The sequence below is a fragment of the Polistes fuscatus genome, unplaced genomic scaffold (genome assembly GCF_010416935.1).
Source record: "Polistes fuscatus isolate 324 unplaced genomic scaffold, CU_Pfus_HIC Scaffold26, whole genome shotgun sequence".
In the NCBI taxonomy this organism is placed as follows: domain Eukaryota; kingdom Metazoa; phylum Arthropoda; class Insecta; order Hymenoptera; family Vespidae; genus Polistes; species Polistes fuscatus.
The window spans coordinates 545,232-570,754 of record NW_025113103.1 but is presented as its reverse complement, the minus strand read 5'-3'; the positions used below and the strand labels follow the sequence as shown (position 1 = coordinate 570,754).

At 29.4% G+C, this 25,523-nt stretch overlaps 4 protein-coding genes across 9 annotated transcripts; 1 reads left to right on the top strand and 3 right to left on the bottom strand.

Moving 5' to 3' along the window:
• The first annotated feature begins 17 nt into the window (after positions 1–17).
• On the top strand, positions 18–6,101 carry LOC122518719. Of its 2 annotated transcripts, XM_043637776.1 has the most exons (19): positions 18–461; positions 617–772; positions 857–945; positions 1,018–1,072; positions 1,149–1,275; positions 1,340–1,401; positions 1,493–1,567; positions 1,704–1,944; positions 2,037–2,174; positions 2,237–2,407; positions 2,472–2,962; positions 3,053–3,503; positions 3,582–4,000; positions 4,418–4,646; positions 4,736–4,905; positions 4,989–5,181; positions 5,268–5,481; positions 5,557–5,747; positions 5,823–6,101. In XM_043637776.1, exons 1-19 carry the CDS (start codon positions 432–434, stop codon positions 5,945–5,947), a joined length of 3,627 nt encoding a protein of 1,208 aa, XP_043493711.1. In that variant the 5' UTR covers positions 18–431; the 3' UTR covers positions 5,948–6,101. The 2 variants fall into 2 exon arrangements, with proteins under 2 accessions (XP_043493711.1, XP_043493712.1); XM_043637777.1 differs by lacking the exons at positions 18–461; positions 617–772; positions 857–945; positions 1,018–1,072 and having other exon boundaries at positions 1,187–1,275; positions 1,329–1,401.
• Positions 6,102–8,623: 2,522 nt separating this feature from the next.
• On the bottom strand, positions 8,624–9,678 carry LOC122518678 (ornithine decarboxylase antizyme 1). The gene is made up of 5 exons (XM_043637709.1): positions 9,672–9,678; positions 9,480–9,613; positions 9,152–9,401; positions 8,907–9,061; positions 8,624–8,664 (listed from the first exon to the last, which is right to left on the bottom strand). Exons 1-4 carry the CDS (start codon positions 9,676–9,678, stop codon positions 8,946–8,948), a joined length of 507 nt encoding a protein of 168 aa, XP_043493644.1. The 3' UTR covers positions 8,624–8,664; positions 8,907–8,945.
• A 5,010-nt stretch (positions 9,679–14,688) lies between these two features.
• Positions 14,689–16,795, bottom strand: LOC122518695 (myosin-2 essential light chain). 3 transcript variants are annotated; one of them, XM_043637732.1, is made up of 4 exons: positions 16,403–16,795; positions 16,269–16,296; positions 15,392–15,697; positions 14,689–15,290 (listed from the first exon to the last, which is right to left on the bottom strand). In XM_043637732.1, exons 1-4 carry the CDS (start codon positions 16,403–16,405, stop codon positions 15,184–15,186), a joined length of 444 nt encoding a protein of 147 aa, XP_043493667.1. In that variant the 5' UTR covers positions 16,406–16,795; the 3' UTR covers positions 14,689–15,183. The 3 variants fall into 3 exon arrangements, with proteins under 3 accessions (XP_043493667.1, XP_043493666.1, XP_043493668.1); XM_043637731.1 differs by lacking the exons at positions 16,269–16,296; positions 16,403–16,795 and adding an exon at positions 15,842–16,260; XM_043637733.1 differs by lacking the exons at positions 16,269–16,296; positions 16,403–16,795 and adding an exon at positions 15,842–16,262 and having other exon boundaries at positions 15,165–15,312.
• Positions 16,796–16,937: 142 nt separating this feature from the next.
• Positions 16,938–24,975, bottom strand: LOC122518693 (WD repeat, SAM and U-box domain-containing protein 1-like). 3 transcript variants are annotated; one of them, XM_043637726.1, is made up of 19 exons: positions 24,736–24,974; positions 24,624–24,650; positions 22,755–22,892; positions 22,455–22,626; positions 22,088–22,233; positions 21,748–21,977; positions 21,430–21,668; positions 21,247–21,337; positions 21,063–21,172; positions 20,827–20,969; positions 20,555–20,744; positions 20,336–20,481; positions 20,021–20,238; positions 19,663–19,934; positions 19,328–19,418; positions 19,139–19,233; positions 18,907–19,068; positions 18,664–18,808; positions 16,938–18,590 (listed from the first exon to the last, which is right to left on the bottom strand). In XM_043637726.1, the coding sequence occupies exons 3-19, from the start codon at positions 22,862–22,864 to the stop codon at positions 18,430–18,432; spliced, it is 2,721 nt and encodes a 906-aa protein (XP_043493661.1). In that variant the 5' UTR covers positions 22,865–22,892; positions 24,624–24,650; positions 24,736–24,974; the 3' UTR covers positions 16,938–18,429. The 3 variants fall into 3 exon arrangements, with proteins under 3 accessions (XP_043493661.1, XP_043493662.1, XP_043493664.1); XM_043637727.1 differs by having other exon boundaries at positions 20,021–20,226; positions 24,624–24,973; XM_043637729.1 differs by lacking the exons at positions 16,938–18,590; positions 18,664–18,808 and having other exon boundaries at positions 18,917–19,070; positions 19,140–19,233; positions 24,624–24,975.
• Between the last annotated feature and the right edge of the window lie 548 nt (positions 24,976–25,523).

The window sequence follows — 25,523 nt, the reverse complement described above, 5'->3', positions numbered from 1 at the left end:
TTATTACCCAGTAGTCTGAAATAAAACAATGAATTACCCATGTGCCGCCATCTTAGTCAACAGTAATGAAAAGCTTTAACACTCCAAAAATTGCTGCATTAGTTTATTGCAGTTATCAATGGAATTTACATTAATATAATCTGTAAGAACTATTCAAGTTTAATTCTATTTTTAAAAAAAGAGAGTTAAAATAAATGAGTACAAAAATATATATAAAAATATAAAACGAAACGAAGTGAAAAAACCTAAAAGTGCTATAAGGGACGAGCATATAAACAAGCTCTTTTTTGTTTTTTAATTGCATAATTATGGATCTTTATGGTGTAACAGACGCTAGAAGGGCCGCTTCCTTTTGAGACAGACAATAACATTTTCGTAATATCCGGGAAGAGACTTCGAACCTTAATGGTTTTTCAAACTCCCTGGGATTTATGTTGACGTTTGAGAGAGAGACACAGATTGTAAGTATATTTTATATTTATATAGTGTGCTATGATTTTATTTATTTAGAGAATACGTCATATTTCATTCTTATATACCAATACTGTTGCTATGCATTACATTAAATCTTCTTACCATCAAATATTTTCATGAGATTAAAATTAATCAAGGATAGTATAAGTATTACAAGATGCCAAAGTCACGTACTGTTTCACACTCGGTCACAAGCAATAGACCGCTTCATATGACTTTGAATTTGGAATGCATCGAGGAACCTCTGAGCGAATCACAATTAAAACAAAGAGAAAAGTTACAAGAAGATTGCAGCAAGGTAATCTCTCTTTATGCGTATAACTGGATAGAGATGATTTTCTAAAAATTCATCTAATTAATCTAATAAGTTATATGTTCTAAGGTTGCAACAACTTTGGAGCAATTAGTTTTAGATCAAGGAGGGAAAATAGTATGTCAGTCCGGATCTGTAAATGGGTATCAATATACAATGTAAGTATTCAATATTAATTGTTTATTTTTACATTATCATTTTATTTTCATTCATATATTTCAATTTATTAGTCCCCCTAATACGTCACAACAAATTGTGAAGAATCCGCAGTCATTACTAAATGTGGTAAGTACAATATAATATTAATGTTTAATTAAACATAATCTATGGAGATGTGTATATATATATATATATATTACAGAATCAGAATGCAAGTCAACAAATAAAACTTAATATGGTAAATAATACTAATGGGGCCCAAGGAAATATACAACTTGTTGTTGATCCACGAGTAGGAGTTATTCTTGGACAAGTTAGTCAACAACAAGGTAACATTTGGTTATTGTAAGAAGCATGATTCATTTATAATCAACCTAAAAAGTTTTGTTATAGGCAATACGACGACAACAACAGCTATGCCAACTTCTGTGTCTGCGCAATCTCAAACAGAAAGTGTAAGACAATTTAAATTGCCATTTATATTATAATGCATAAAAACCGAGATTTTTGGGGGAACTAATACTTTTGTATATATAATTTTTATAGTATAAATATACTAGATCCGGACGTCGAACAAAAGTTTTACAAATACAGCCACCACAACTTGATATTATAGAGGAGGTATGTTGTTAAAATATATATTCGTATATATTGATGAAAGATCGAATATTCGGGTTTATTCTTATACATTAATATTTCCAACATACAATTTCGGTCTTTTATGGTAACATATTCATGTGTTACTTTTTCATTAAAGCCTGCTGCAGTTCCTCCCGCAGTCCCTCCTGCAGTTCCTCCCGCAATTCCTCCCGCAGTTCCTCCCGCAGTCCCTCCAGCAGTTCCTCCCACAGTCCCTCATGCAGTTCCTCCCGCAGTCCCTCATGCAATTCCTCCTGCAGTTCCTCCTGCAGTTCCTCCTGCAGTCCCTCCTCCAATTCTTCCTGCAATTCCTCGTGGACGACAAAAAGTTGGCACTACGACTCATGTTGTAACTTCAAGTAAGTAACTTTAAACGAAGAAATATGAGAGAATTTATAAAACAAACTTTCTTCTTCTTAATATATTTCTAAAATCAATATAATTGTCACAGCTACTACTACTGCACAAGGTGTTACAAATCTCAGAATAAAAACTGTTAACAAACCACAAGTAAATCAAACCACATTAAATATCAAACCTACCGAACAGACTAGTATAGGTGGTATATCAGTTGGAATAAAAAATACAGGTACTAATATAAAGATATTGATAATTAATTATACAATAGATTTACCATGAAATATGTTACAGCTTGTGAGCAAATCGATGAAACAAAAAAGAATCTTCCCGATGGTAAAGAATTTACTTTTAATAAAATGACTGGTGGTAGAACTTTTCCTTCATTGGTAGTTGTGGCAAGACCTAATCTTCGCACAAAAGAAATCATACCACAGGTCGCATTAAAGGAGAGATCAGAGCTAGGTATCTATTAAATAAAATGTATATTTCATGCATGAGATTTAATATTGAATGTAAATTTTCACAGATATCAAAGTAAAAAGTGTACTTATGTATTCTGCTACAAAATTCGCCGAGTGGTTAATTCAACAAGGTCTAGTTCGTTCCGAACAATATTGTATATTACATAGTACAAATTATCAAAAAGAAAAACTTAAATTAGGAATGTATAGCGATCAAGGTAGATTCCCATATTCTGGAGGATATGTGTGGATTTCTAATTGTTGTCCGGATCGCTTTGTTTCTATCTTTTCCGGTTCTATTTTCCAAGGAGCACCATACACTCCGACAGTTCTTTTAAAACTTATTTATCATTGGGCGTGTCAAACCAATGTACAAAATGTAGTTTCTTGGGTAAAAGTTTCGAATATATATGTAAAAAATTTTTATACAAATTTACGTAGTGTATGTACAGCTGCAATATGGGATAAAAGTAGAATAATGGGTGGATATAATTGTATGATACAAGTAGGTGTTATCAGTTTGGGTACTACTTCGCAAGATGGAAATTTACGTCAGGTAAAATACATTTGTTTATATATATATATATTTTTTTAAATCAATCAACATATGTTAATCCTTATACTTGCATATGAATATTTTTCTTAGGTGAAAGTTGAAGTTCTTGGTGTTTTGGATATGTCAACGTTAGAATTAAGATTGCGTGCTTGTGATCCGGTACAAGATGGAGAAAGATCATATAAGAGAAGATTTAATAATATTCTTCATCCATTAAAAGACTGGGTACACATAGATTCTAAAATTATGACTGACTTTACGGTTGACAAGAGTACGTTACAAGAACTTGGTTTTGCCAATGTAACGCAATCAGCATTTTCTGATCAAAATCCTAGAAATTTCATGAGCAATTATCACATAATGGAATATTTAAGAAAAATAGTTCCAAGGATGTTTCAAAATACATTGAGTTTACTAAGTAGACAAATGATACAACAATTTTTGGATGAACTTGTTTGGAGAGAACTATACGGTGCTACTGCAGCACGCGCATTTGACAATATTATACTTCATATATCTGACCAAACCAAGATAGACTCTAGTAAATATTACATATTTATTAACCTAAACACGTTATATTAAGATAATACATAATTATATATTTCACATTATTTTTCAGGCGATTGCATGCTAGAACGTCTTGCAAAAATTGCAGCTAATCCATTTCAAGACTGGTCTTACTCAAAAAGGAATAATCCTCCTCCTCTTTCTCCATTAAGTTCACTGGTAATAAGCAAGGACCCACAACCACAACCACAACCACAGATAAATCCTGAAAGAATAGTTCACAATATTAAACAATCAGAATCTACCTTAATAAAGCCTGGTCCAAAAAGAGGAAGGAAAAGAATATTACCTACACCGCCTAGTCCAGATCCTCCAGAAGCAAAGAAAAATACTTCTGATGCGAAAATTATTAAGGAAAAAGATAGAGAAAATAAAACAGAACAAATACAACTTCAAAAATGTTATTATGCTACTATGGAAGGTGATCAAAATGTATTGTTAAAAGAGAATAAGTCTTTGTTATATTTTAAGGTACAATTTATTCATTTATATTAATACATTGACTGTCATGCAAATTTTATATATTTTGCCGTAGAAGCCACGATTCTAAAATAAAATACAGGTAATCCTGCTACAACACGGTGTTTCGCTATAACATGATTTTGTTTAACATATTTAAAAATAATAACGTGAAAGAATAATGAACTCTGGATCTCATATAGCACGGTTTAACTCAACACGGCATTTTCTAGGAATCTATCTACCGTGTTATAGGAGAATTACCTGTATAAAACAATATAGTAATGCAGGTAACGTAATGAAACAGATTGGCGGAACAAACGCCAGCTACTGGTGATCAACGTGACAGTCAATTTATTAACAAGATATATCATAATAAAAGATATTTGATCAATACATTATAGCTACATTGTAATATATCAAATTTAGTGTTTTCTCTGCACTGCTGTAATGCGGTATAACACTGAAATAATGGAGCATATGATCAGTCATGTGCCACCCCAAGTACCGGATCAATTAGAATTTCCTGTATGCCGCTATTGCTGTACAACTTTTTCTTCCAAACATCAGGTAGTCACTCATGTTTCTGAAGCTCATAGTACATTTGGTAAATCTGCTGGCGATATGGTTGTATGTGCTATATGCGAACAAAAATTTGGTGAGTTTATTATATAAAGATATTTAATTTTCACCAATGAGATATACATCAAATTTATACAAAATTATTCCTTTTGTTAACATTTTCAGGGAATAGCAATTTATTGATTAATCATTTATCAATGATGCATTCTCCTTCAGAAATGCCATATCAATGCAATACCTGTGGTTATCGAACATCTAGTCACAAAAATATTATAGATCATTATTATGAAATTCATGAAAAGGGTGATGGTTTGCAATGTCCATTCTGTCTAAAGGTAAATGCAACAAATAAATTTTAATTTGTCCGATACAGATACCTGTAGCAATACAAAATTATCAAGTAAAATCTATTTAATAGGTAATAGAATTTATTGTCGAGGGACAAACAAATGCACCCAGTATACACTCGTTCTTACTTCATATGCAAAGACACATTGTAAGGAGAGAACAAGGACGTGGAAATAAATGTCCAAGATGTTGTTTATGGTTTAATCAGAAAAGTTCATTGAAAATTCATCAGAGAGAATTACACGATTCTGTTATCAATTCAAGTAAATCTATTATATATATATATATTCTTTTTGTTTTTTTTTTCTCGTACGTTAATGTATGTTGATTAATGAAAAACGTTTTGTAGAAGTTGTACCATTTTCAACGACTGAAAATGAAATAGTGTTATTGAAACAACGACCTATCATAAGAAGATTTGACGTAGAAAGTCCAGTTGCTGAATTACCAAGAGACGAATGTGTCAAAAAATGGAGTACAGGACCAATTTCAGTTAATGCTTCTAATTGTCACTTACCGTGTCAAGAATGTGAAGAAGATATCGATGAACAGGATCATTATCCGTAAGAAAACAAGTTCGTCTTAATTATTTCTATGTATGTATTTTAACAAGAATGATTTTGAATTTTTGTAATTAGCGGAGAGCAAAGATGTCAACAATGTCGTTATGTAACATGTTGTTGGCGTGCATTTAAAGAACATTTACAACAAATTCATAATGAAAGACCTATGACTAGTTTAATTGTTCCTTCTCCGCTTATAAATATCCCATTGGAAAAGAAAATGAAGTGTCAATGCGGGTATACAACAAACGATGGGAATCAATTGGGTAAATAAAAAAGATTATTTTATAATGTAAAATTAAGACATATTATTGTATCATAATTTGGTATGATTATTATAGCCATACATTTAATTAAATGTAATGAAATGACGGCTTATCCGATTGAAGAATCAGCACCATCGGGTATGCTCGATAGTCTAGGTCTTGTTCCAAAAAACGTATCCGATTCTTTAAGTATTAAATAAGTTGTAAGTACATAAAGATATCAATCTTTGGACTATAACAATAATATTTGGAATTATATCAACTTTCTACAAAAGTATATATTTCGTTATATTTAATTAAATTAGTTATTTATATTGATACTCTGATTAATTACAGGTAATTAATATTTGAAAAGAAAGGAGAAGTGGGGAGGAGAGGGAGAAATACAAAAAGAAAAATAAGAAAAAAATGAGAGAATGAAAGAATATTATTGTGATTGTATAAAGTACGAAAGAGAGATACAAATTCGTGTTAATCATTCTGATATACATGTTTTAAGAACTATTATGTATAAATGATTATTAATTTTTGTTAAATGAAAGTATATACCAAAATATTCGATTTTCAAATAAAAATAACAACTTTTTCTTAATTATCAATCATACGCAACAATTCCAAAACTTAACAAATATTTGAATCTACCATATTAGAAATAACATTAATGACAGTAGTATATAAACACATTATCGATATGTAGTATGCAGGAAATATAACATTTGAGTGTGTAGAACAATATAGATTACAATACAGTCAAATATATTAATAAGAAAAAGAAAAAACCAATTGAAAATCAGAAATAAGTATTGTTATAAATATTTTGTTCTTTCTTTACGTAAATATTGTTTTTATATATTTCTATAATATAAAAATTAAATATCAATATATGCAACAAAGCAGAATACTGATTTATTTTAATAATCAACATTCATAACTGTATAATTAACATAATTTAACACAATTCTATATTTTTTTGAATCATAAGGTAAAACAAAATCAAAAGTTCCTTCCAACAGTCAATCACACCTATCCCTTTGATTTTTTCTTTTTTTTAAAACTAGATTTATAAGATGTAAGTAAGAATAATATTTTTGTCGATTGAAATAACAACGACATATAATGTGTTTTATTCAATTTTTATTTAGCAATTGTTTTCATGTATGAATAATAAATGTAGCATACATATACTTTTTAGATGGTCAAGTGTGTGTATGAATATATATAATACTAACCGACGGAATAAAACTTATATAGAATTGTTTTTCCAAATTAAAATCGTTATAGGTAGATTCTCTTGATTATTTAAATGAATTGAACACATAATAGTCCGTCATTCGTTACTTACCATTTTTTCTTTTTCTTTTTCTCTCTCTCTTTCTCTCTCTCTCTCTCTCTTTCTCTCTATATATATATAGATAGATATATATATATATAGAGAGAGAGTTATATATATATATATAATATATTTCTACTAAGCTATGAACATTTTTTATGATTTTTTTTAAGTATTTTACATTTTTTTTGTATTTTTTCTCTCATTTTCATCTTTGTCTTATTATCAAGTCAACACTAAAGAACACATTTATTAGCAAGAACTCTCCAAAGTTAATCGATTGGGAATTACCAGAAGATATTTAATATATAATAATATTACTTATATTCTAAGATATGATTAAAAATTAATAAAACTTGAGAAAAAAAAAATATATATATATATATATTATTTAGATATAATAAAATGATTATAAATTATAATAACAACAAAATCGCAGTACCTCTTTCTCTATAATAATTAAAACAATACGTGAATTATCGAATTTTAATGTTAATATCGTTCTATATATATATGCATGTAGAAATCTTGAATTTAATTATAAGTACTGTCATAGAAAGAAAAAAAAATATAAATACTCGCTATAATACTCCAGATATTTCAATGCATGGCAATAACAGTTTATTGCAGTTAAATTGTTATAATTTCTTTTCTTATTCGTCAAAACAATTATTCTCAAAATAATACCAAACAATTTTGATTTCTTTTTCGGAAATTCTTTCAAAAGAAAGTTATAAAGAAATCAAAGTTATGAAATAACTATAGAAAATGTACATATATCAAATTTTATTAGAGCCTGCATTTGAGCATATATTAAATCTATATATATATATATATATATATGTATATATAATAAAGTTATTACTATCGATAAAATACTTAGAAACGATGATGATAATAATAATAATAATAGTAATGATAATGATAATGATAATAATAATAATAATAATAATAATAATAATAATAATAATAATAATAATAATTAGGAGAAAGTTAATATCTTATAAGTAAAAAAATACAGTTAGACCCAATCTGCCACGATTAACATATAGAGATTTATCGATAATAAATTTCTTCTAAAATTTGATGATTTTTGTTACAATTTAATAAATTAATTTGTAACATTCAACCATCAATTTTTTTCAGAATACGTGGGAGAGCTTTGTCAGCAATTTATATGATCTTACGAGAGTTATTAACATTGTGTTCAAGAGAATGAATTGATACATTCATCAAAAGCCTGTTACGTACGTAACTCTACATATACGAGACTATAATTTCTCTCCGTACTCCTATAAGTACCTCTTAAATTTAACGCTAAGGTGATTTCTAATAGATATTATCTTTGTTTTTTTTTTTTTTTAAATCAAATTTCAATATGTCAAATTATTGCTTATCGGTCAATTTTATTATATAATAAAAGAAATGAAAATTAGTACTTAAGAGCATTCACAAGATGTAAAGTGCATCTTGTGGTGCATAAATAAAGAAAACCAAAACTAGTGGAAAAAAAAAAGTCAAATAAAATTCAATTTCTTACTTTTCATTTTGTTGAATTCTATCATAAACTTCGTTATAACAGAGTACCTGTAACGATAAAATAAAAAATAATTAATAAATTATTAAAGAAAGGCAATATTAATTAAAATAATAAACATATGTGTATTGACTAATGAAAATGAAATAGTGGACAAGACATTCTCTATAATATAAATAATTTGTAAAATTAAAGTATATTCTATGCAATATATACCAAGCGTAAAAGTATGAAACCGGAATGTCCAGAGATATATATATATATATTTAAGAAAATAAACTCCAAATAATACCTGCGCGTTAAATTTGAGAGGAGTCTAGCTGCTTGCCGATTACTCGATGGCATAGAGCATGTAGAGATTACCAGGGTCACTGATTTGTGGTACCAAGGCATGATTTGGTGGTAGTACCGTGAAGCCCAAAAACATGAAGGTACGAACCAGCATAGCTAGACCATAACAACAAATAGATTTAGAAGGAAAATTTTTGTCAATGCAGAATGCTTCTACAGTTTCAAAGAAAGGAATTCGACAACTACCTCGATCTGATTTGTCTTTACGGAGACAAACAATGATATTAGTAAAATGTAATGTTTCTTCGGCATATTCCAAAAGGGAAACAAATCCCTCCTTGGAACCCTCTGGTAGAAGGCAGCTTGGTACGCGAATGTAAAGACAGTTGCGCCATACTACAGTTTCCCACTCAACAGAGGTACTCTCTGTTAAGTGCAGCTTAAAGGTCAGGCGTACTGATTCACAATTTTTTACGGCTTTCAACAATTCATCCTCCTAGAAAATATCATGAATATATTATTAACGTAAACTATTGAAAGATATTGAATTACTATTTTCATTTAATAGACATACTTGCACAATGTAGGAGCTCACAGAGAGCTGACTCTGCTTGATCCCCACGCCGCGGCTCTCTGTGTTGACTGTAGATACAGACAATGCGGCATGGGGCACATCAGGACCACCACAGAGGCCCCACACCCAGCGTTATACAGTAATGCTGGAGTGTCCTGGAACCGTCCTCCAGACTATCGTCCATACATTTACTTGACATTTCACTAGAAAAATTAGAAAACATTTTTATATATATATATATGTATATACGTATAAATTTATCCGTAATAGATTATTATGAGCCAAGATCTACTTTTGCGCACAAACTTTATATTCCATAATATACGTGGATATATTATAAAAGAAATGTTTACCATGATTTTGGAACCACTTCCAATGGCTTGGGTACCATTTTGAAAAATATATAAAATCGAATTTACGAAGAAATAATGAAAAATGAAATTTATTAAACGCGATAAACGCGGAGTTTGCTATTCAAATTCTTCAAATAATCCGAGGCGTTAAAAAGTCAGCTGTTTTAAAGATCAGAAAAACCGTGGCAAAATCAAACAGCGATATCGTAAATTGATTTCACCTCTTATAAGAGAACGGACATAAGGATAACTGGTAAATGACAAATAGATCGGTGAACATTCTCCATTTATAAAGATTCCGCGTAAATATACATACATATATACGTGAATAAAAGAACATTGTATGTGTGTGTATCGTGTCGTTGCTTTAAATTCAAACGTCATTAAAAACAGGCATCGAGCCAAACGCATAACCGTGTAAATACCTATACATATCCTATTTATGTGTTGCATGCATGCATGCGTGTATATGTGCCCCGAGTCTAACTAAAGCTAAAGAAAATAAATGTACGAAGATGACGTTTTCTTCTTCTCTATTACGAATTCAGCCAAAATTCTTTTAGCAATCCCCAGACAAAATGCTAAAAACAGTATTCCTAATTGAAACTGCTACGTTGTGAAATTATGCATTTATCTATTATGTTATTTGTCTACATCTATCTCTTTTTATCTATGCCAAACAAAACTAGATACACATACACATAGTTAACTGATTAATTGATAATCAAAAAATACAAATAAGAAAGCAAATATAACAATTATCAATAAAGGATGATAAACGTTATCTGTCACAACGACTTATATATATCAATCAAAAAATATCTGTATGTATAATGCAAACAAAGTGACCATAAATTTAGACTCATACACATATGTATATATAACGTATACAATTGTGATATGTTAAAAAAAGATTAAATAATGATAAAATTGACGAGAGAAAAGTTATCGATAGATAAAGGCCCCTAAAAAAGAAAAGAAAGAAAAAGAAAACAAAAAAAATGAATTTTTATGCAAGATAACGAAACAGGAAATTGATTTTATCGACTGACTGAAGCGCGAACATTTGAAATAAAAATTCAAAGAAAATGAAATGAAAACACAAAATCGTATATTAATAAACGGAAAAGAGGAGAGAACTGTTATTAAATATCCAGGTATAATTTTTGAGTATGAATGGGGTTTATAACGAGCATCTAATTGTCGACTAGGAAACAAGTCATGCGATAATAAAAGTGAATCAGCTTAAATTGCCAACGCGACTGTTGTAATATTCCACGTATCTTTAGTACACACAAGCGTATACGTCGTATCTTCTTTATTGCGATAAGCCATAAGCGATCATTTATCTTGCAATCGAATGATGCAAGATAACGACGCAAGTAGTTGTCCTTTATGTCTTCACGCATACATACGTATGTATTTTATGAATTCATATTTTAAATATGTTCCCCGAACTAAACAACCCTTTAATGTCTTTGATCGAATAAATTCAACTAGCTGAATGAACGAAGACAATAGGGATTATATAAGAACTGTTTATTATGAGAACTAACATCTCCCTTCCTCTCTGTCTTTCTCTTTTTAATCATTGGTAATCGTTATTCTTAGAAAATATTTATTGCATCTTCTCTAATATCGACCGAGTTCCCCGCAAGAATACAAGTTTTACACGATATTCTATCTCATCGACAAATCAATAAATCGATTTTCTCAATATTATATTCTAAATAATCGAAATTGATTTTGTAAGTAGAAAATACTAACCCAACGTCATCTTGCTTTCTTTCTCTTTTTGTCATTAAATCGCTTTTTTCTTTAAATATATATGTATATATATATTTTCTTTAAAAATTTTTATATATATTTATATATTTTTATATTTTTTTATTATATATTTTTATATTTTTTTTATATATATTTTTATATATAATTATAATAATATAATTTTAAAATATAAAATATAATTTATAAAATATAATTTTATATATAATTATAATATAATATAATATATTATATATATATATATATATATATATAATATGCATGTAAAAATGATGATTATAAAAAAGTATAAAGTTATTCTCCATAAATATATGGATCTAATTTATTTTTATAATTGAAAATTTTATATATAACCATTGATCGTATGGCGTTAAAAGTATATTTTAAGTTTATATATAAATTGATATTTTCTTTTTAAATTTAAACATAGTACAGATGACATTAGGGATATTATCTTATACAAAATTTATTTCTAATAATTCTTAATTAAACAGATTCATATCTATGAATATAAAGTGAGTTTAAAAAAGAGATGTATCACATTGTGAAATAGGAAATTTCCAAAGCTTAGAATGATATCTCGAATAATATAAATTTGTCTTCATCAAGTTATATAGAAAAAAAATATGATGTGTACGTGAGCAGAGACACGTATACTCAATGCTGATAGATATTGTGTTAAAAAGAAAAAAACGAAATTGCCGCTGCACCTAACGGAATATTCATACATCATATCCAAAACCGGTTTTACCATCTGCAGGCAAACATTTTTCTTTCAATTGAAACTTTAACAAACTAATATTACTAACATTTTGTTTTCAACAAATTATTTATACAATTAATCGTGTGTGTATAAGTAATCTATGTATATGTATAAAGTCCAAGGTATGGCATGCATAATTTATTATTTCTTTTAATGAGTTTTATATATATGTATAATAAAAATCATATAATTTTAATAAATAATATACATATGCCGATATAATTTTTTTTTAAATATAATATAAAAAAATATATATAACAAATCATATAAAAGAAATCCCTTATTTTACTTCATCATAATTAGGTATAACTCAATTAATTTCTTTGTTTTACAGTGCATACGCATACATACACACACGCGCGCGCGCGCACACACACACACACACAGAGACATTTTTTTATCTTCAATCATTGTATAATTATGTATTCTTTGATAGTATAAGAATATCAAATGATACTAAATCCTGAAGTTCGTCTCAACAATTAACAGATTAACACGTATAACACACGTACACAAAAACACATACATATGTATCATGTATATTGTAATTATTATTATTATTATCGATTTTCATATGGTATAATATTCATAAATAAGATTATATCTCATCGAATTCCCATAAATCGTAGCTTTCTTTGAACTACATTCTCATACGAATGCGCATTACATTATACACAACACATATACACACGCGCGCGTGTGATAATGTTCGATATATTAAACGATCGACATTTATATATAATAGCGCTTAAAATTGTTTTCTTTTTTTTAGACTTTATATCCTTATCGTTCATGGTTTTTAAAATAAGTGTTCTGTGATATCATTAAATTGATAAAATTTATAGGATAATATGGCGTCGAGACAATTTTACAAAGGTTTATTTGTATTAGAAAGTTCCATGCAAATTAAAAACGTGACTACTCTTCTCTCTCTCCCTCTCTCTTTTCCTCTCTATAGTTAAAACAATTTTAGAGGTCGTAACCTATGATAAGAATAATTATCAGCACGTATTCAATAAAATTTAATTAGATACATTGTTGCAATTTATCAGAAATGATTACGTGATTATTTCAGATTTCGTTGATAATTGAAATAACAAAAACAAAAAAAAGAAATCACGCCTTAGGTAATAGAAAATAAATATATATATTTATTTAACGTAATATTATCCTATAAAAATTGTATTTTTTTTTTAATTTTTATTTTTATGGGGTTTTTTCTTTTTTTTTTTTAAAACGTGGGTGCTAATTATATGATCAAGTTCACACTCGATCGTAAGTGCAGTACACAAAAAGAAAAAGTTTTACGATCTTTGTAAAAAAGAAAAAAAGAAAAAATTAAAACGGAGGAACGTGGAACGATGCATAAAAGAAAAAGAAAAAGAAAAGAAAAAAAAATAGAAATCGTGATGTGTAAGATACATAAGATGGCGTCGAACACGAAAGCATAAAAGAAAAATGGCGCAATGGTAACGCGCTGAACTAGGCTTACTTCATCTATCTATGATACTTACCAATTACTTGAAATTAAACTCGGCATTATTACACCTTTTTTACTACTTTTACAATGACTTAATAATAGACTGGAACTAATATTCATACTTCTTTCTTCGTATAATTTTGACGGTTTTTTAATCTACTTCACACGAGGAAATGTCCGCTTATTCAGCGACGCCAAGTAGAATATTCGTATAACTGGCACAAGTTTTTCACTCTCCTCTGACGAGCAGAACATCCGATCGAACGCACGAAACGTTACTAGAACAACTGTCGTTCTCGACGCTGTTCCATATTGTAATGTGCGTCGCGTTCTCGGCCTTGGTTCCATGACGTCACTTATGCCTCAGCAAATGAAAGTTCTAGAAAATATTTCCCCAAAGGCGCTTGCGCCCTCACGTTTTTACTCGAAAGTATATACATATACTCATCAGTATAGTAACTTTTTCAATACATGTATTTTTCCTTATTAGAGTTAAATTTATTATGATTATTAATAGATTCCATTATAATTAATCTATTAATCATTGATATTATTTCAAAACGCACACGCACACACACACAGACACACACATTAAATTAATTTTATAGAGTAAATTTATTTATTTATATATTTTAACGTACAGCGTTCATTTTGTTGTATTGTTTTTTCCCTTTTTCTTTTCTTTTTTATAGCTTTTTAAGAAAATAAAAATTACATTAAAGATATTAATAAATAAATAATACAATGATAATTTTATTTTCTCCCTTCATTTCTTGTTCTAGTGTAACTATATAATGGCGTATTGGATTTTTATAGCAAACTAATAAATGCAAGTTCAAAAATTTTATTCATTTAGTTTGTGTGTCAATCCAGGGCTCAGAGAGTCGAAGGAATTATCATGATAAACTTAATATAACTTACTTTTTTTTTCCTTTTATGAAATTGTGAAGAAAATTTCAAATGCATATAATGCGTTTGTTTACACAATCTACAGTTAGTTCATATTCCTCTCAATACAGATATCACTAAATGCTCGTTAAATTGGAGTGTAGGTCAAGGCACGATGCGCTAGATCTTCATTTATCTCTACCATTTAGTTAACTAATGTTTAATCTTATACAAAATGGTTAGTTCTCTCCCCGTGATATATATAACAAAATAGGTGATACACGTAGCATTGGTTTCTTTTAAAGAGAAATTCTTTTATATGCATAATGCTATGATATGAAGGTTTCCAGAAGTAAAAGTTTAGAGAGTAGACTCAAGAGTAGACTATCAAAAATGAAATGTCAAATAACATCACGTACAAAATTAAATAACTATTTATCCGCACATAACTTGACGGACAAAATCTTCGTAATTAATGTTACCCTGCGAGTCTTCGTGGCCAGCTAGTAACGTTTCGACTTCTTCGTCACTTAGTTTTTCACCTGCAGGGTAAGATGTAGATACCTGTTACATCCGCTTTTTTGTAAAAAGCTGACGATAATTACTATGAATATCAGAATTTATAAGTAATTTTGTTAATTACCCAGCGTTGTTAGAAGATGTCTCAATTCGGCAGACGATATATAACCATTTCCATCTTTATCAAAGTGACGTAGTCCTTCAATAAAATCATCGGCTGTGTCGGATGTACGGGATTTACTGATTGCTTGATAAATTGGTAAGAATACTTCGAAGCTAATTCGTTCATCTGGTTTATGCTGATGAGTAAATTTCTTTACATCCGATTCTGTAGGATTTTGTCCAAGGGCACGTAACGCATCTCCAATTTGAGCTACATGAATTTTTCCATCTCCACGGCTATCGAAGAGCTGAAATGCTTCCTGAAACTCTAAGATAAGTCGATGCACTCTTATTACTTCTGTAAGATTAAAAATACTATTGTGTCCTAATAATATATGAATTTTCTTATAAACAATAGAAAGAAACGTTTAAAGTATATGATACTTTTGAATATTATAAAAAAACAAATTACCCTCCATGGATGACATCATCCTATTAGTCAACTCCTGATAACTGTAGCCATACATCTTGACTATTTTATTAAACTTAACGTATTGTCAAACTCACAATTAGCTAATAGAAGAACAATTAACTAACTTAACACCAGGAATAGAATAGAATACGTTCGAACTTGGTTAAATCCGCGAAGAAAATGAGAAAAGTTAGTAGGAATGATTTAACCAGATTCTGATCTTTAAAAGCAAGTCTTACAGCCTCTCGCTTTCAAAGATAGAACCATAAAAGGTAGTCCTCGATACGAGAGTAGTAACCCGCTGTCTGTGCAAGCGGGGTGTGTCTAAAAAGGCAAGGATACTCTTGACCTGAATTAAAGATCGAGAATAAAAACCGAGTACCCCTCTTTAATCTCTCGACTTATTCGGAATACACCGTTCACTTACCCGCCAGCTGATCCTCCGAGTAAGATGCCTGGGAACACACAAACGACACATTCAAACTTCTTATTTTTCTTCACTCTTTCTTTCATTTATCTAAATTCTAAACTCGCAACAATATTTTACGATATAAAACTTACCATTTTGATTTTTTCGCCTTTCTTTTTTATCTGGATTAACTGTAATCACTCGCGTTTAAATACCTAGGAAGATTACTTGCACACTCAATCTGTCAACAGGCGGTGCCGAACTTTAGTTCTTTTCCATCGTTTCTCTATATGCAGCAGTAGCGTCACGTATGAACGATGACGTAGTCGCTCTTCCCACGAAACGGAAGTGACTCATGGATGCTTTCCATTTTTTTCTAATCTAATTTTTATTCTTTTCCTCTCTTATATTTCTTATCAAAAATAATATTCCTTTATGGCGTGATGAGTTTAAGATCGTTACGGATCGAGCACGATTTTTAAAGAAGTTTTTTTATCCAAATTTTCGTTTCATTTCAATTTTAATTATGGCGATTTATACGTAGAAATCAAGGACAATTGAATATACCGCCATCTGGTGATAACCAATCACATGAGGATTTGTATGACGCTAAGGCGGTTCTTTTAAATATCTTTTTCATTTCTTTTTTTTAACTTTTATTGTAAAATTAGCAATTGAATTTATGCGTTGGTGGAAATGTCGGTATTTATTAGAGTGATAACTGTACAATAAGCACGTCATAGTAATAACATAACATTGTAACATTAACAAACCTAATAATATACTATATATGTATCTTAGGAAAGTTAACGATTTATATTTTATTGCAAACATATTATTTGATGAAATCTTTTGCAAATAACAATTCAATCGAATTAATATATTGTATATCACAGAAATATATATATATATATATGTATTTCAATATCCAAATGTGCCAAATGTGAATAATGTTAAATATGTATTTATGTACAAGATAAATACGTATCTATCATTATTTTTAACATAAAAAAAAGACAAAAATTATTAAGAAATGTATGTAATAATCTATACAACAATGTCAGAATATGCATATCTATTGATCGCATAAATATCAAAAACGTGCTGTTAATTATATACGTTATATAAAAATCGTTTATGTGTGAAGATTTTAGTGAAGTTTCTACCAAAACTTTGTTTTCGATGAAAATCCACTTTAAGAAGTTTAAAATTTGACGTATAATATCATCATCATCATTATCATTAACATCGTTATCATGTAGTTCCTCTCTCTCTCTCTCTCTCTCTCTATCTCTCTCACTAGTGTTTAGAACCGCTACAAAATGATCATCAATTCGATATGTATAATATATACGCGCTTAAAGATAATGCAACATATATGTCCATATAAGTTGGTACAATGTTTTTTTCTCTTATAACCCATGAAGATTGTCGATAATATTAGTTCGAAATTGTACTATTCCTGCACATCAGATCACTATATATACATATATGTATGATGTATATTCATATATATATGCATACTTGTGTATCATAGCTTCGTGTAAAATATACATAACATACTCATATCATAATCAACGATTATAATACGTCCTCATATGTATATCCTACGAGAATATCATTTTATCATATCATTTTATGAATCTTCAATGATGTTTTCGTATATTCAATAAACGAATTCCTAAATCATTTATTCGCATTGTGCTTTTTTTATGATACTATACATAATGAAGTATACTGTGGACCATTTCGCGCTTATTCTTCAATATAATTTCCGTATGTATATTACATATATGTATATATACGATGTAAATGTGATTTTCTATATATCATCTTTTTTTTTTCTTTAATAATATTTCAATAAAATACGTTCAACGTATTTATACAATAACGATATAAAAATACAAATATTTTGAAATAACTAATTATAATAAGTTAACAAGAACGAAAAATTGTTTATCAAGACTTGGCTTGATAAACAATTGTGCGATTTTAAGTAAAAGTGCACGTACAATACGATTGGTCCACTCACAGCATAAATGATGTAAATACATACATTATGTGTATCTTTCCTCTTTATAGATCTCAGTATGTGTAAGTGCTTTATTCAACTATCAATAACAGAACTTTATTTGATCTTTCAATATTCATGACGCCACTGATCAATCTCAAAAATATATTATTCCGATCCGTTTCCATGAAGAAGCGTACATATTGCATTTCTGAGATTAATATTTGGTGTAAAGGTGGTATCATGTAACGGCTCGTTCGTCATCGGACTTGTATATTTTCCGCATAAAAACCATTCGTTTATGGCTGCTCTTTCATATGTAAATCCATCTAAAAACGTAATATATATTCGATGTAATATTAATATTTCATTTTAAATGAATATTTACAAAGATATTTATACCTGAACACTGAACTGGTTCTTTCATAATCTCATGAGTTATAGGACACAAAAATTCATGGGGTATTTCCGTTTCATCTGGTATTTCCACCGCGTTATTGTCTTCTCTTTTTAACCAGTATAACTGTCTTTTGAATATTTCGACCGTCTTTAAAAATCAAATATAATATATATATTTTTCTTTAATTCATAAGCCATACAACGTTGATATTTTTGTAATACATCGAAATAAAAATTTGCATATACCTCCTCGTCATTTTCTAGGTCAAGTTTAATTAATAATTCATTAACTGGAATATTCAGTAATTGTCGTCCCGTTAAAACCGATGTTTGAGCTCTCTTCATTAATTTCAATAATCCTATTTCGTTCAACCACTTCAAAGTATCATCGACTTTCCAATCAGCTAACTAAAATATATTCCTCATATGAAGTTTGTGCAAATTGAGAGTATGTAAATACATCGATCATTTTTTATACCTTTTTTCTATTATGTTTCAAACTATCGATCAATATACTTTGAGAGACCAATTGATGAGGTATCCTCCACACTAAAACAGCTTTGTCTAATGCACCTAAAATAGAATATGATTATGTGTATAAGTGCTAATTTGTCTATAATTACAAACCAGATGTATGATATAAATGACGCTAAAAAAAAGAACATACCTGTAATGAATAAAGATGTATCTTCGGAAAATGCACATGACGTCACCAGACTTTCGTGATCCTCGAGTACATACAAACAAGCTCCGGAAAACTGTGGAATATATTTGCATGTATATTTTTGCTCTTATATTTAATTATATAATTATATGTGGTGTGCCGATATCCCAAATTATGAATACTCAAACTTTGGGTTGGATTGGGATTCCAAAAATTAGTCAAAACAAGTATATTTGGATATCCGCTATTTCGGAACACGATTTTTAATTGAAAACATCATTTTGAGGGGTACATACTGACCCAATAAATAGCAGTCAGCAATAAATATACACACTTACAACGCTCCATATACGTGCAGTCCTATCGGTAGCAACGCTTCCTAAAATTTCTCCATGAATCGGAGAGAATCGTACGTCCATGACGTTACCACCATGCCCAGTCAAAGTTCTTTTTTCTTTGAAACTAATATTAGAGTCACTTGTTCCAATACCATCAGTGGAATCATGTTCCTTGTTGGAAATTATTAATTGCCATAATTTCACAAGAGAATCGTTACCACATGTCGCCAATAGATATGTCTGTTTGATGTTATTCAAATTGGAATCTCCTCCTGTAAAAATTCAAATAGAAATGTCAAATGAAAAGTTACATTGTATCTATTTTATTAACAATCTTTTATTATTAACAGGTAAATACTAGCGCCTGTAGAACCAGTCGGACTAAAATCGCATCCTTGGACCCCTAAGTCGTGTGCTTCGTCACAAACTAGTAAAGCTTGTTCGGATTTTTCATTAAGAATATCGAATAATCTCCATGTACCCTCGTTGCAAGCTGTTACCAAATAACGGGAATCGTGGGTAAACGCTATTGATGTAATAGCATCAGCATGACCTTCGAAAATTCTGCAAGATTGTCTTTAGTTACACGTTAGTATCTTTGTATTAATATTAAATAGATATGCGATACATATCAAGAAATATCCAATTGTTAATCCTTTTTAAATAAACATACTGTAAATGTTGCATACTATCCATATCCCATAACGTAGTTTTTTCATCATCCCCAGCTGTTGCTATCTTGGTACCATCTGGAGACCAACGACAAACGCGAAGACCTGATCCAGAATTAACGAACGATCCTCTTGCATGTCCACCACTCTATGATCGTAATGATCACGTTATTTAATAAAGTGGATATAAATATTAAATGAAATAACAAAATTTGGATTACCTCAGTATTCCAAACTATCGTGGTCCCGTCCAATGAACAGGAAGCAAGCATCGTACCACAAGGACTAAATTCTACATAATTCACGCTGTACTTATGACCGTCCAAAGGACTAAAAGATTTCTCTTGAAATCTCATATCTTCCTCGTCTTCCTCATTTTTTTCAATACTCCATATACGTACTAATTTATCCCTAAATTACCATAAATTTAGATCATACCAAGAAAATATTTGTCATATATTTTTGTATATACGTTAAATATTCATCAACAAACCCTGAACCAGAAGCTATCAAATTATTCCCGTAAAAAGCAACGCCGTTGACCGCTCCACCATGATCATCCATCCTTTGAATTAATTTCACTTCATTTCCGAAGGATTCTGCGTTCTGTACTACATCTTGTTCGTGTACAGCATTCTAATAAATAAAAAAACAAAAGAAATAAAGACCTTATCATTTTTGCGTGACATCACAACCACCGTGGCGCACGTTAAACGACTTTTTATCTACCTTATCACGTTCGCTTAATAATAACTTTGGAGCACCATGTCGTATAAGTTCAGAATCGATAGTTAGGTTTCCTGTTAGGTCCCACACAATAACTGACTTATCGTTAGAACCTAAAGAATGAAACAATTGTATTATGTTTCAGTTTATATTTTATTTGTACGTAAATTAAAAATGAAAAAATTACCAGTTGCTAAAAGATTTCCATCCCTTGAGAATGCGCAACATGCAACGTATCTGTTGTGTCTCGCTAACACGCTACATATTTTTCCTGTGTTCTATAATCATATAAATTTATTAATTCTATAGGTGTGTGTATTTGTGTGGATATTGCATTAGATATTTATTATATATATATATATAAATTTACCGTTTCCCAAATTATTGCTGTTTTATCAAGACCACTACTAGCAATGTATAATCCGTTGGAACTAAATTTTACGCAAGTTAAGGCACTGCTGTGCTTTTCCATTACCCTGTAAAGATTTATAGTGGCAGAATTTGGCTGAACTTCGCATTTATCTTGAATCACAATGACTTCCCATAGTTTCACGTTGTGATCATTGCCACAGGTAACCAATTGATAAACTTTGGTAAATGGTTCGTTACCTGTACATATACACACATATATTTTAGATATAAGAATGAAGATTCTTTTTATTACTGTATGCACATATTATATACAGACCTGTTATTTCTTGTGAAATTGAAAAATCACACGACACTACACCAAGATCGTGAGCATCGTCTACCGAGGCAAACACGGTTACTGATTGACTACTATTGGACACGCTAGAATCGATCATTTCGGCAGTGGAGAATAAATTCATAACGCCAAATGTACATGTTGTTAATAACCAGTTTGAATCTGGTGTAAAACATACTCCTTGCACGGCACTTTCGTGTTTCTGAAATGATCTGAAAAGAACAAATACAATTTTTACAAAGTAATGATTATATGATCATATTATTATTATTATCATTAAGAAAGTCATTTTGTAATTATAAATATATACATAAAACCTTGCCTGATCAAAGTACGATGAATCAAATCCCAAAGACAAATCTGTCCGTTATCACCAGCTGTTACTAGCAACGTTGAATCCTGTGAAAATCTGCTAACTCTTACGGATTCACCACCAACTTGTACCATCGTGTGTATCTTCGTTCCCGTCTTTAAAATATATTACAGATTTATAAACAGTTTGATTTATCGAATGTTTGTATTTACTGTTACACAGTATATAATTATAAAATTAAAATATAAAATTAAAATATAAAATTAAACTATAGGTGTTCCGGCACCCATGAACTTCTTCACAGAGGTGCCATGATATATTACACAATAATTTCATAATTTTCATTCCATTTACGATTTCATATATGATATCTTACCCTTAAATTCCATAACAATGTGGTACCATCTATACTAGAAGAAGCTAGCATAGTTGATTGTGGGCTAACTTTGACCGAAGTCACCCCATATTTGTGACCTAAAAGTGGAGAAAAGAAAGCTTCGACGTAGCCCGTACCTTGCTGCCATTCCCAAACCCTTACACGTTTATCCCTAATAAATGATATATAAATCTCATTATTATTTACGAATATAATTATTATTTTGATATTCGTTGTATTGAAAAACGTATGCTACTATATTTAAGCACAAGTATCGATGAAAAGTTGACTACTATTTACCCCGATCCAGTTACTAGGATACAATCGCCAGCAAAATCAACGCTATTTACGTCGCTTGTATGAATCGTTAGGGTTTGTAGAGCTTGTACGTCCTCGATCATGGCAGTCATTGTTATTTCTTCGAGACGGGATTATTACCTTGAATACAACATTTTCAAAATTATTATTATTATTATACCTATTTCTTATTTTATTTTATTCTAATTTCTTTTTATTTTTCCCTGAAACATTTTGAATTTCATCAAAACTTATGATACCTACGCGTACATAATATTTTTATTCATTATTATTAATATTATTATTATTATTGTTAATTATTAATTAATATATTTTATTTATCTATTTAGAAAATTTATTCTCTTAGAGCGTTTCCACAAAATGTTGACGGTACTGATCCACACGCGTTGAACGATGCGTTACGATAATATCAAATAATTTTCTGACATCTATTCATTCCGAGTAAATGTGTGTAAATGTGTATATATACTACACATACATATTTCGTGAATTATTAAAAGAAGGAAAAATCAATTTTGTTCGAGAAGTATACGCGAAATAGTACAGCTATGAAAGATACTTAAATTGTGTCGTACGAAAATCTTTCGGTAAAATTATACAAAATTTCATTGAAATTTTATTTATTTTTTTTTTCTTTCTACACTAATACTTTCTATACCAACGAAATCATTATTGGAAATATAATACACGTAATGAAATATGCACGTTTATTATTAAAAAAACAAACAAAAATAAAAGACTTAAATTAAAATTTATTAATTTCTCATACATTAATTTATACATTAATAAAAGAGATAATTAAATGAAAAATCATAATTTTGAATTATTGAAAGCTAACATTCACTAATCTTGTAATATTATTAAGATTTTTTTAAATTTTTATTAACAATTAATAAAAGACTATCGATAATATTATTTTGATATACATATTAATGAAATAATTAAAATTACAAAAAAAAATAATTCTAATAAAAAGATCATAATGTTTCAATGACCTTTAACCTTAACACTTGGAAAGATTCACGAGCATATACTTACTCGTATGTTTCAATAATGAATGAGAATGTATTCGACTATCAGTTCTACAGGTGGGAGGCATAATAAAGTATTTCAGCTAAAGACTTTCAAAGTTTCGATCCTTGTCATTTTTTTATCATTATTAAAAACAAGAAAAATATAATAAAATAAAATAAAATAAAGGATATTACAGATATTTAAAAAAAGTTACGGTTAATATATATGAATTTATATAAAATTGAATTATTATTAATTTTTGTTTTTTCTTTTTGCTGGTTCTATTTAAATGAATTGTACATAGCAACTTAAATAACACACTACGCATACATTTACTATGTCAATAATATACCGCTGACGTGTAACACATGTAATATATCGATCGATAATTATACACATTAACTTTCTTCGGCAAATTATTTAGCTTTATGAAATAATAAATTGAATTATTGTCGGAAAATGAACCGTTAGATAGTGCTTGTTATTTCAACATCTAAACAAACGTTGATTTTATATTAACGATCAAATTTTTAATAATAATAAAACAAAATTACAATAATACTAATATTAATAATATTAGGGTGAACCAAAGCAAAACTTTTGTTCGTGCATTTAATAGAAATTTGTAGAGAAACTTAACTTTGAAATTGCATAATGGGATTGTTGTTTTTGTAAAATTTACTTTGCAAAATATTAATTAAAAATAACGCACGAACTTTTGGTTCACCTTAATAATAATACATAAGAATAACAAGAGAAAGAGATTTATTTCATTAAAATGTTATTAATAATAAATAATAATACTAATAATAATAAATAATAATAAATAATACTCACAAATAGAAAAGGCACATGTTGCAGACACTAGAGAGAAAAAGTGAAATATTTCGTTGCTCGTTATTAATGAACTTTAATAACGTTCATTGTCACAAACAAATAATCATCTTACATCGTGTTCTAGACGAGATGATAGAATTCTGTTATTTATTGCAACCAATCAAAAAAGTTAGGCCCGTAATGAACACTGGAAAAAGAACAAGACACCCCGAAGAGGGCACCTGTCACAATGAAGTTTTAACGTTAAACGCATGTCCACGTCGAGTCCAAACCTAATCGATAATACAGAGGAGGAAATAGTAACAAAGAATATAGGAGTAACAAGATCTAAGTACCGTTCTGCTCGAAATTCACCTTCAGACTGGCCCGTTATCCTCTGTGAAAGTTCTTTTATTCAATGTTGTTTATATGACTTTCCAAAAAAGGAAATCCTATTTATTACGAAGATTTTATTTTACACACTCTTTATACACATGCGTAACGTTTGGGAGGTCATATAAACAATATTTAATAAAAGAAATTTAATAGAGGACATCGACCCAGTTCAACGGTTGATTTCGAATATGTTCGGTGCTTCGAACATATACTCAGTGTTTCTAAATTGCAATACACATTTTTTTCGATTAATTAACAATTATTTGAATACTCTAATGCACTCTTCTTCTATTACAGGAATATTTTACCCTCGAAGTCACATTGCTGCGTAGGAGCGTTAAAATAATTACATGAAAATAAAGATATTCGTCGTATTTCGATATCCTACGAAACATGCATTTTTTTTTTATAAACTGCATTTTATTTTATTTTATTTTATATGCAGGCCTCTCACACGTACACGGGTATTGCAAATCGTTAGATTTAACTACAAACCTTTTAAATTTTCTTATATTTGAACGCCTT

Bases quoted from the DNA above. Each gene is read 5' to 3' on its own strand.
- LOC122518719 (XM_043637776.1), top strand. From the start codon at position 432: ATGTTGACGTTTGAGAGAGAGACACAGATT. The intron at 773-856 runs GTAATCTCTCTT...ATATGTTCTAAG, and splicing joins TACAAGAAGATTGCAGCAAG to GTTGCAACAACTTTGGAGCA. The intron at 1,945-2,036 runs GTAAGTAACTTT...TAATTGTCACAG, and splicing joins GACTCATGTTGTAACTTCAA to CTACTACTACTGCACAAGGT.
- LOC122518693 (XM_043637726.1), bottom strand. From the start codon at position 22,864: ATGACTGCCATGATCGAGGACGTACAAGCTCTACAAACCCTAACGATT. The intron at 21,338-21,429 runs GTAAATTTATAT...ATATGATTATAG, and splicing joins CAGCAATAATTTGGGAAACG to AACACAGGAAAAATATGTAG. The intron at 19,234-19,327 runs GTATGTTCTTTT...ATTCTATTTTAG, and splicing joins TACATCTTTATTCATTACAG to GTGCATTAGACAAAGCTGTT.
- LOC122518695 (XM_043637731.1), bottom strand. From the start codon at position 15,896: ATGTATGGCTACAGTTATCAGGAGTTGACTAATAGGATGATGTCATCC. The intron at 15,698-15,841 runs GTAATTTGTTTT...GACTTATCTTAG, and splicing joins GATGATGTCATCCATGGAGG to AGTTTCAGGAAGCATTTCAG. The intron at 15,291-15,391 runs GTAATTAACAAA...CTTACCCTGCAG, and splicing joins ACATCTTCTAACAACGCTGG to GTGAAAAACTAAGTGACGAA.
- LOC122518678 (XM_043637709.1), bottom strand. The intron at 9,402-9,479 runs GTATGTCTATTA...GATATTTTCTAG, and splicing joins TGAGCTCCTACATTGTGCAA to GAGGATGAATTGTTGAAAGC. The intron at 9,062-9,151 runs GTAGTTGTCGAA...GTTATGGTCTAG, and splicing joins TAAAGACAAATCAGATCGAG to CTATGCTGGTTCGTACCTTC.